This window comes from Typopeltis vanoorti, chromosome 22, assembly GCF_054136105.1.
Source record: "Typopeltis vanoorti isolate ZY-2024b chromosome 22, IOZ_Tvanoo_1.0, whole genome shotgun sequence".
In the NCBI taxonomy this organism is placed as follows: Eukaryota; Metazoa; Arthropoda; class Arachnida; order Uropygi; family Thelyphonidae; genus Typopeltis; species Typopeltis vanoorti.
Genome location: NC_143570.1, coordinates 61,623,919 through 61,634,762, shown reverse-complemented (window position 1 = coordinate 61,634,762; position 10,844 = coordinate 61,623,919). Strand labels below are relative to the sequence as shown.

The 10,844-nt window shown below is 36.7% G+C and overlaps 1 protein-coding gene across 1 annotated transcript in view; it reads right to left on the bottom strand.

Annotated features, from left to right (window-relative positions):
* Positions 1 to 1,413: 1,413 nt before the first annotated feature.
* Positions 1,414 to 10,844, bottom strand: part of gprs (speckle type BTB/POZ protein) — a 69,392-nt gene continuing 59,961 nt past the window's right edge. Inside the window, exon 6 of the mRNA XM_090412251.1 lies at positions 1,414 to 1,980. Within this exon, the coding sequence (XP_090268377.1) occupies positions 1,414 to 1,980 (567 nt within the window). The remainder of the gene's footprint in view (positions 1,981 to 10,844) is intronic.

Below are 10,844 nucleotides of genomic sequence, written 5' to 3'. Positions count from 1 at the left end.
GCAGCAAGACATTTACATTCTTCTTTTTAAGATTTCCAGCTAGGCAACGTATATATGTATACAGAAACAGCGATCGCAACATAAGAATGGTAAATATGGTCACTAACGCATTCATTTGATTTCGTTAGTAAATGCTAAATATGTTCGCATTAATAAGCAATAAATATTTAGAATATGCATAATTCCCTAATTTATGATTCTCGCTGACTAGTAGAAGTATAATGAAAATCTACACAAACAAAGCGCTCATGTTTAGAGCTGCTATCAAAATAAGGCTGGTGTGCTCGTGGTCTGGAAAGCAGAATCAATTGTGTAATAATTCATTTCACTTTTTCAATGGTTTATGAAATAATTTTCTACAAAATTCTAAATTGCTTCTGCTTGGCGGTGCTGCCACGTGTAGTCTTACTTGTTTTAGAATGTGAACCCACATCACCTTTCAAAGGTTATCTGACTTCTTATTTTTGATGTGGATGAGTTTCAGACTCTTCCTAATATTAAAACCGCTGGCGATGTAGCGTCTTTTCTGCACTCTATCTCACCTGTTGAACGAAAGTACATGACAAAATTTGACGGACGGCACTTATAAATATAGTAACTATTCATTAATGATTAGTTACACAAAGAAACTACTTGATGAAAGTGGCCACCATAGGTGGTATTGAAAACTGAAAGAGTTGAAATTGTGCGCAGAGTCATGTTTACAGAAAAGTGTCAATTCCAAATCTGTCGTTTTAAGATTTAGACAGTGGAAAGAGTTTTAGAAATTTACAATAAGTGTATTTAATAGAAGAGTTTTTATTAGTACGTATAAGTGTTTATTAGTACGTATATGAGTACATATACACGAACATTTCATGAGTGCACTTTATTTTTTCTTCTCCGCAGAACATTCGCAATAATTAGTCACTTAAATACAGTATATACTAATCGAAACAAAACCTTAGGAAACTCTACTATTGAAGGTATTCATTAATGAATGCAAAAATACAATATTAAATGCAGAAGTGACTTCTAGTAATTTTGTTCACTTGCAATAAAAAAATCTGCAAATTCCAGATTTCAAGCGGAGTAAAAATTCGTATAAAATCCTGGCATTTCAAAGTGACCAATATAGTCCGTAGAATGATCCGTTTCATTTGGTTTTATTAAACGTCCGTATCATAAGAGAAGAAAATGAAAAGGTCGTACCAAATTCCCCTTCAAAATTTTAACTGCAAAAATTAGGCATCTCTGAAAGAAATACTAAAAACAATCGGTAGTGAGAGGGAAAAAAATAAAACAAACCAAATACTAAAGAAAAATTTGGCGGCCAAAAATATTATACCATGTGAGGCCGTGGCTTCTGTGGGAATATCGTCTCACTGCAACTACACGAATACATAACATATAAATCGAAGAACCCAGTATGGCTCAGCTCTCTGATACCGTTTTGCTTCTTTTATATAGTCGGGATCGGCCCGATTTTGAAAGACGACCACCTTTTTTTTCTTGTTCATGCCCAATCCCTTCGCCGTGCTTCGGAGAGTGGCCAGAATCGCTAGCTTGCGATGATTGGTCGCCCAACAAAGACATTTCGTGACTTGGCAATGGACACATCAGCGAAGTGCGGCGAAACCGGTTAGGAGATCCGACTTTTCGGAAGTCGACACTCGAGGGATCAGCTTGATAAGCTAGGGAATTCATGATCACGTGGTCAGGAACGACTCCAAGCGGGTGCACCTCTCTCATTAAGATTCCAGCTGGGATTTTGTAGAACTCAATACACTCTAGAAAGTTGGACATTATCTCTCGTAGATCGGTACTTGGAACCATGTCACAGTATCGTTTACTCCAGTGTATTGCGGCTTGAAACTTCGTTAGCTCCTCAGCTTGTAACTCTTCGCGAGATAAAATTAGACGGACAACATGCTCAGGAAGTAGGGCAAATGATCCAAGACTTAAGACCTCGTTTCCATGAGAATCCACATATTCTAAGACCTAAAGGAAAAAAATCAAGAAAAAAACAGAACATATTACGCCCGAGCCTATAACCTGTAGTTGATATATTATACATCCCTCTTTACCAGCACACTACTTGTGAAGTAGACTTTTCAACTCAGACATTGAATATTAGTGACAAGAATCAGATTCATTTCTTGAGGGGAAAATAAATAAATTTACTTTTGTAGTGAACTAAAGTCGAAATTCATCACTGCAAACAAAATTTCATTATCTTCATATTGTTACATTTTTTATACTTGTAACAAATATCAACTGAGTCTAATAAGCAGGATTTAATAAAATAAAAAAAACAAATCAATCAATAAATAAGTGCTTAATATTTCACGTTTTTATGTGGAGTGTATAAAATTGAAATAATACCGAACATTTCAGTACTGGCATCGCACGTAGTTAGTTTTGTTATGGTTTTAACCCTACATGACGCCACACTTTACGCTTTCATCGTTTCGAAGCATTATATAGAAGAAAGACACCTCGTGAGAACAGTATTTAAGAAATTTATTTATGAAATGAGCTACTTTTGTAGCTCATTTCATAAATAAATGGTGACAACACCAATTCTCTGCTCTCCTTCTCCACCTTTTCTTTTCCTTTTTGACTTATCCATGGAGGTTGAGATCCATTAGTTCTATTTAAAATATGTATTTTACTGACATAAACTATTAATACTCTTCAAATTTTGAAATGCATTCATATTAGTAAAATGTTATGTATTCAGTTTGATGTTATTAAGATTGGTTACTTATTAAATGTCGTTATCTTTGCTGAAAAATATTCCACATATTCTACTTTCACTATTTTAGTCCACATTTGAATAATATTTGTTACATATATACCAAATACTGTTTCAGATGCACCTCTAAAGAGAAACTCAGAGGAATGATGTCCAGTGAATGAAGAAACCAATGTGTCTCAAACGTTCCATTTTTCTTGCAATATCTCACTTAGGGAGTGCGTGATATATCTGAGAGGACATCACTTTTTTTATTCATAAAGACATTCCTAGATAGCTTGGGAATTTCAGAACTCAATACACATATTTCAGCAATTAAAATTTATCGGGAGTGTGTGAAGTTTTTTTTTTATATATATTTTTATGTATTCAAATACTAACATTTGGTGCAAGTAGTGTAATAAGCTTATGCTACTTACACCAACTATTTTGTAGCATTCAGAAGAAAGACACCTCGTGAAAACAGTATTTAAGAAAGTTGGTTATATTTTTTTCTTCTCGTGAAGATCACTAAATATTTTGAATACCATACTGTGAATAATCCGGAAAAATGGATCTTACATGAAGAACTTCGTCATCGTCCACTTGAATAGCTTGATCTGACTAATTTCTTCTTGTAATTACATACGATAACATACTAGTATCTGTACTGTTATCTATAAATATACTCAACTATGGTCACTGATTTGACCCCTGTAAGCCACAATAAGATAATTCTTTTCACTATTGTCGATTTTTATTTCTGTGATTATCTCCGCACGAAAGTAAACACTAAACCTCTGATCTAGGTAACAAAATGGCAAACGACAGCATTCGTAGTTTGGTTATTACATAAAAGAAATTTGGAATACTCTGCACACTGCTTGATTTGAGAACAACGTTAGCTCTCTCTTTTGCTCTCCAACTAATAAGCAGTGAATTCAAATCCCACTGCGGGCCGGGCAAGGATGTGTGAATATTATGAGCAGATGAATTTTTTATCCGTGTGTGTGTGTGTGTGTGTGTGTGTGTGTGTGTGTGTGTGTGTGTGTGTGTGTGTGTGTGTGTGTGTGTGTGTGTGTGTGTGTGTGTGTGTGTGTGTGTGTGTGTGTGTGTGTGTGTGTGTGTGTGTGTGTGTGTGTGTGTGTGTGTGTGTGTGTGTGTGTGTGTGTTTATACCTGTGAAGTAGCTTGAAAAAGTTTACAATCTTTCTTTATCTTTAATTTACAGTCTTTCGTAAGTAGGATTGTCATATTTTAATAAATGGAGTGGTAATTTAGATTTGTGAAAACCATTTAAGATTCTTCACAGTGGTCTCATTCAAGAATGGTTAAGGAATTATAGTGGTCTGAATGAGACAGGAGAAAACCATTTTCATTCCTCTGAAATAATTATAAATTGTATCTGTGAGAATACAGGTACGAAAAACCCAGGACAAGAAAAGCATGAATGAAAAAGGGGACATGATTGCGATTTCGATGACGACTGCTGTACGAATGTCGACAAGTTTCGAGGAGATTGCTACAACTATGGTTGCAAGTTCAAATGAGAAATGTACATGGAAGCTTCTATACAAAAAAAGGCACCAGAATAACAGAAACTTAGTGTCTGTCTGTCTGTTTGTCTGTGCCGGAGATCAATGGGTAGCAAATTAGGCCAAGTGCTCTCTGTTAAATGGCACTTTACATTGAATAGGATTTTTAAAGGGGAGTGGGGGGAAGAAAGTAAGGAGTAACCTATCCAAACAAGTGAGTAATGTTATATTACTGAGAGTTGATGGTGTATGGGCAAGTGGCTGATTAGTAAGAAATAGGGTTTACATAAAAAATCTAAGGGTTTTAGACTTTTTCTTCTTCTTCTTGAATAAAAATAATCGATATATAGTATGAAAAGTAAGTTCAAGTGGATTTTGTGTGTAACATATAGGGCACCATATTATGTATCTTAACTGTGATCTGCAATATTAGCTAAATTATACAGGGAGGAATGGTGTGAATGTGAGTGTAAGAGTGACAATGTTATATAACTATGCTAATGACGGGAATAGGCTTTGTCATGGAAACGTTGACGAGGAGAGAATGATTTCTGATTTGTGTTCGTCCGGTTCGGATCCATCACATGTGTGCAAAGATGTCTACAATGTGTTAGGTATCAGAGAAGAATAGAGATCTGCAAGTTGTCAAACTGTGTCAGGCAGACTGCAAACAAGAGTATACAAAAGAACATTCAGGTAGATTATTATGTCTGTGCACGAATGTTAGGAGTATCAGAAAAAAGGGGTAGAGTTTGTTGCCTTAGTCAATGTGTTGCGACCTCAGATTGTAGGTATTAGTGAAACCTGGCTATCAGAATCAGATCTACCCTGCTAACTGGTATCGAGTGTCATGGGTATAGTATTTTTAGGAAGAATAGAGTGGATAGGAGACGAGGGGGCTTGCTGCTAATTAAATCGGATGACTTTAATCCAGTTAGTGTTGAGACCTATGATTGTAGTAATACTACTAACAATATTTCATGCGGCAGTGAGTTTGAAACCATCTGGTGTGAGGTGGAATCTAACAAGACTAATTACATAGTGGGGTGTTGTTACAGACCTGGTAGATCGGTTGCTAGTGATGAAGAAATGCATCACCAAATAGAAAGAATGAGCACGAAAAAAGTAATCGTAATGGGAGACTTACATTATCCAAATATTGATTGGGTAGCAGTAGAATCTTATGAGAAGAATGAAAATGTATTTATTGAGTTGTTGCAGGACAACTTCCTCAAGCAGCATATGACAGAAAGAACTCGAAGGCAAAGAGTGTTAGATTTGATTATAGCGTCAGAGGACATTTCAGTTAAGACGTAACTATTCTGCCTCCGGTTGGTGACAGTGATCATGCGGTACTCACTTGGGAAGTGACTAAGTTTATGAATGTTCCATTCAGAAAACGTTACATGCGGTACTCACTTGGGAAGTGACTAAGTTTATGAATGTTCCATTCAGAAAACGTTACATGCTGAACTACAAAGCAGGAAATTATGACCAACTTAGGAGTATACTGAGTTCAGTGGAATAGGATCGGTTACTGGATGGAAAGAATATTGAGAGTGCATGCGAAGCATTTAAACAATACTTGAATGATGCGATATCAGAATGTGTCCTGAGAGTTCAAAGAATAAATAGAGTAGGAATTAAATGGATGTGTAATCTTATTAAACAAGAGATTCATAAGAAAAGGATGATGTGGAAGGAATACCATTTGCATAAGGATGAAGTCCATTATGAACATTATAAGCAGCAGGCTGGAATAGTCACAACTATTGTACGGAAAGCAAAGTTCGTGTATGAAAAGAAACTGGCTCTGCGTGCTAATGACAACCCACAAGAATTCTATTGATATGTTGCAAGTAAAAGAAAGAATGAATATGAAAGAATAACTCTTTGGGGTTACAGATGCAGAAGAGGTTGTTCAGTTAATGAGTGCCCATTTTGTTTAAAGCTATCAACGTGGTGTACGCAACATTGAGCTCACTGTTACCTCTTCACTAGATGAAGAAACGCAGGTTTGTGAGGCCGAGGTATTAGAGCTGTTGCACAAATTGAATAAGAATTCAGCAACAGGAACTGATGGAATGTCAGCACGTGTGCTAAAAGAGTGTTCAGCTGAACTAGCTCTTTGATCAGGATGTTTAATAATTAACAGGGAAGATTCTGCAGGAATTAAAAGAATGTATGGTAATTCTATTGCATAAGGGTGATGCAAAGACCGATGTATCAAACTATCGACCAATTAGTATCTCAGGAATGGTGGTGAAGATTTTGGAAAAAACTGGTTAGGGCCCGCATTCAGAAATCGGTTGAGTGAATCTCTACTTTGCAATGAACAACATGAGTTTACTAAGGGAAGTTCATGTTTTAGCAACTTGCTCCCATTCTATAACAATGTTACCATTGAACTAGACAAGGGGAATGGATACACCATCATACTTTTGGATTTTGCTAAGGCTTTTGACAGAATACAGCATGGAAGCCTGTTGCATAAATTTGAGAAATTGGGTTTGGGTTATACAATATCAGCATGGATAAGACGATGGCTGACTTGCAGATATCAAAAAGTGGGGATCGGAGTCTGCAAGTAACAAGTGGTGTACCACAAGGATCAGTGCTTGGTCCACTGTTATTCAATCTGTACATTAATGATATTGAGATTTGACAAGCGACATACAGTTATTTGCTGACGAGTCAAAGATAGGTGGGGTAATCAGGAATGCTGCTGATATGCAGTCTTTGCAGAATGATTTGGATAGGCTGGAATTGTGGGCATGGGAAAATCGGTGTCAGTTCAATAAATGTGAAGTCATTCGCTTCGGCATGATTAGATATCCAATGCTGTATTATATTGGTGGGATTAGACTAGAAGAAATTGATGAGGCTAGGGATCTTGGAGTGTTAATAGATAGGAAGTTGAAGTTCAGGGGCCATATTGCAAAGATTGCAAATACAACTCAAAAGATAATTGCAATGCTGAAACGAACGTTCACATGTAAAGATAAGGATGTTATTTAGCCTCTTTACAAGGCCTTGAATAAGACCTGACTTGGACTATCGTGCGCAGGTCTGGTGTCCGGGTTTCCATTGTGATTCTTACATGTTGTGGAGAGTATTAAAATGATATGTGGATTGTGGAATACTGAACATGAAGACAGATTGAAAATTTGTAGACTGCAGACACTAGCAGACAGGAGAAAGAGGGGAGATATGATTGAGATTTTAAAACTTCTGAAAGGGTCATACAGGATTTCAGTTGATGAAAATTTTCAATTTATGGAGGGTGGGGAAAGGACGAGAGTGCATCCTTGGAAGCTGAGAATGAAGGCTGCTAAGAAGGGGGTGAGGACTAGATTTTTCTCTCATAGGGTAGTGTGGGGGTTGGAATGGATTGCCTTTGGATGTTGTGAGTGCAAGCAGTGGGAATGAATTCAAGAATAAGTATGATAGCTGGTGTGTGTAGTATGTGGCCTCCCTTGATGAGTCTCTGACTCCCTGGAGGTCTCTCGTAATAATAATAATAATAATAATATGAGAACTGTGAAGATAAAAGTTAAGGAAATCGTTCTTGCATAATTCTTGACCTTGACTGAGCAATGCAGGATTTTTGTGAGTAGAAAGAGGAAAAGGTGGACATTACGCTCTTACCTCGAAATTATGTCTCGGATTTGTTAAAAAAATATTACTAATGCATATAAGGAAAATATGACAAAAGAATAAGAACATTCAGATGGTTCAGCCTTAGTCTGCAGAGTATTAGCCCTGACCAAAACAAAAATGGGCTTCGAATTACAAAATGCAAAAGAAATACCATAGATAGGGAGTTTGTCGGTGAGATTGTTGAATCTGATGTTTCAATATTATGGCATATAACCCGGAAATAATAAGAGCAACGATATGAGTTTCATGTAAACCTCTAGAAACAATGACACACGAATGCTCTATGCATTTGGGTATTTTATCTTTCGTTAAGTAATTTGTGTTTCGGTCGCCTGGAGCGTTTTAGAATTTAAACAGTTCTACTTAGTATTTAAACTTCACAGAACATAACTTTATACATGAAATCCAGAGAGTGTTCCAAATAAAACAATTAGGTCGAAATTAATAACCCGATCGCTGAGTTACATAATACACTAAGTGCAAAAAGATAATTTACAATATTCACACACACACACACACACACACACACACACACACACACACACACACACACACACACACACACACACACACACACACACACACACACACACACACACACACACTGTAAACGCGTGTTCTAAACCTCAAAAGGTCCCGGAAAATCTTGGTCTGGAAAAGACGCATTTCCCAGATAGCCCTTCGTATTTACAGCACATATGTGCGGACAACGCATTGTAGACAGACGGGAAAATATCAAGAAACAAGCATAAATGTTTTGGTAATGACCGTTGCCAGCCCTTGAAACGTCTCATCAATAACCCACTCAAGTGCCCGAAAGTTCTTCGTTCGTGTCTGATGGCAGTGTATGCATGATCAAATATTTCTACAGTTCATAAACCTTCCTTAATGAAGTAGAGTACATTAATGATTTCAATTGGCTTCATAAATAAAAATCCAAGATTTAGGTCACATAATTAAGGAGGTCTGTAATGCGAACCTCGACAAATCTATCTTTGAGGAAACCTGTGAACAAGATACCTGATTGAAATGTGGAACAACACGCTCAACTTGAACCACGTTTCTCCCCCCACAACAAGGGAACGTCATCGAACACATCACTGAAGATGTTCCCATCTATAGTGTGATTACGATGGCTTCTTTTGCAACAAGACACGGCACAAAAGGTCCTGTAAGTTTCTTTGGGAAAACATGCACAATTTGCAGCTGAAATCCTGTGTGAGATGTGAGATTCTTCCCCGCTTATGAAGAGCTAAACTGGCTTGAAAAACAATTTTAAAATTAAAATTGTTTTAAAAGAATTTTAAAAAATACAAAAAATAAATATATCCTCTTTTACTGCAACCCTCCCTAGTGTGTGTGTGTGTGTGTGTGTGTGTGTGTGTCACGCAACAGTACATCTTGCGGTGCTGAAGCTGTGCCACGCTTAGCTACTGCAGCTTTAAAGATCGTGGAATTCGAGGATCAGGAAAAGACTCTTGACAAAGCGGACATGCTTGGGCATTTCACTTGGCAGGTCTAGAAGAGTATATCAACCATTTCAGTAAAAAATAACTCACCCACTATTAAAAAGCATCGACGTTATAACTCGAAGACATCGAATAGCAACTGCTAATTGCTCCGGAAAATGTAAATCCATTAGACTGAATGTAACTCAAGTCAAGTCTTGCTTGTGATTCTAGTAGTTAAACGTGATTCATCGAGGGCAACTACTGTTTTGCATGTTGTATCTAGGAAATGTGAGATTTCCAGACGACCCATGATTATTTCACATTTATTGCTAACTTTAAGTTAGTTTTCAGGTATAGAAAAGGTTTTAAAAGTTAGGCAACTGATTTTCAATCATTCCTGTAAATATATAAAATTTTATGTTATTTTTGTGAGTTTGTAGATTTTTGAATCATATATCCAAAATCTACTTTCGATTCTAGATAATTTAATATATTAAATCAATATATATTAGGGTTACCAAGTAATTTTATAAACTTGGTTATTTTACTCCTAATCCCAAGTAAGCAAACAGTTAAGTTTGCGCCTGAACGTAGTTCAAGTCTAAAGGTGGCGCAACACCAAGGCAACTCATTGTAAAGGTGGGTAAAGCTCTGATTTCTATTCTTAGTATTTTCCATAATGATCAGAGCTTTACCCACCTTTACAATGAGTTTCCCTGGTGTTGCACCGCCTTTAGACTTGAACTACGTTCAGGCGCAAACTTAACTGTTTGCTTACTTGGGATTAGGAGTAAATAACCAAGTTTATAAAATTACTTGGTAACCCTAATATACATTATTCCCAAGGTAAAAAAACTTATTTAAATTTGTTTAAGTTAAGGGATAAGGGATTACATCCCATATCGTTTCTTATCCGAATAAGAAACTCAAAGAGTTTCATGCCGAATATAGTAGAAACTATATAAAGTTCGGCGATTCCAAGCGTAAGCAAATACCTGGATACTGCAGCAACTGACCCGTAAGGTAGTGCAAGCTGAGGCAACTCATGTCAAAGGTGGAGCAAGCTCCGATATATATATATATATATATGATGGTGGTGGGTGGGGGGGACTTCTCCCGGAAACTCGGGTTTTTCATCCCGCATGCAGACAAATCGGCCTTCAGAACACACGCAATTTACAGACAAAAAATACTAGCTGTGGTGGTGGTGGTTGTGGGCAGTAGATGGCGTTGATGTGGATGATTGGTAGTAGAGGTTCTGTGTAGTAGTGAGTAGAGTGGGTGTCCTCCCGCGATGAGTCTTCGGACTTCTTGGAGGTGTCACGAATAATAATAATAATAATAATAATAATAATAATAATAATAATAATAATAATAATAATAATAATATCAATATTGCAAAATATACTGAGAAACTAATTACAACTAAACATCATATAAAAAAGTAAAGCTTTTTACATGATGGTGATACATTGGAAATTGA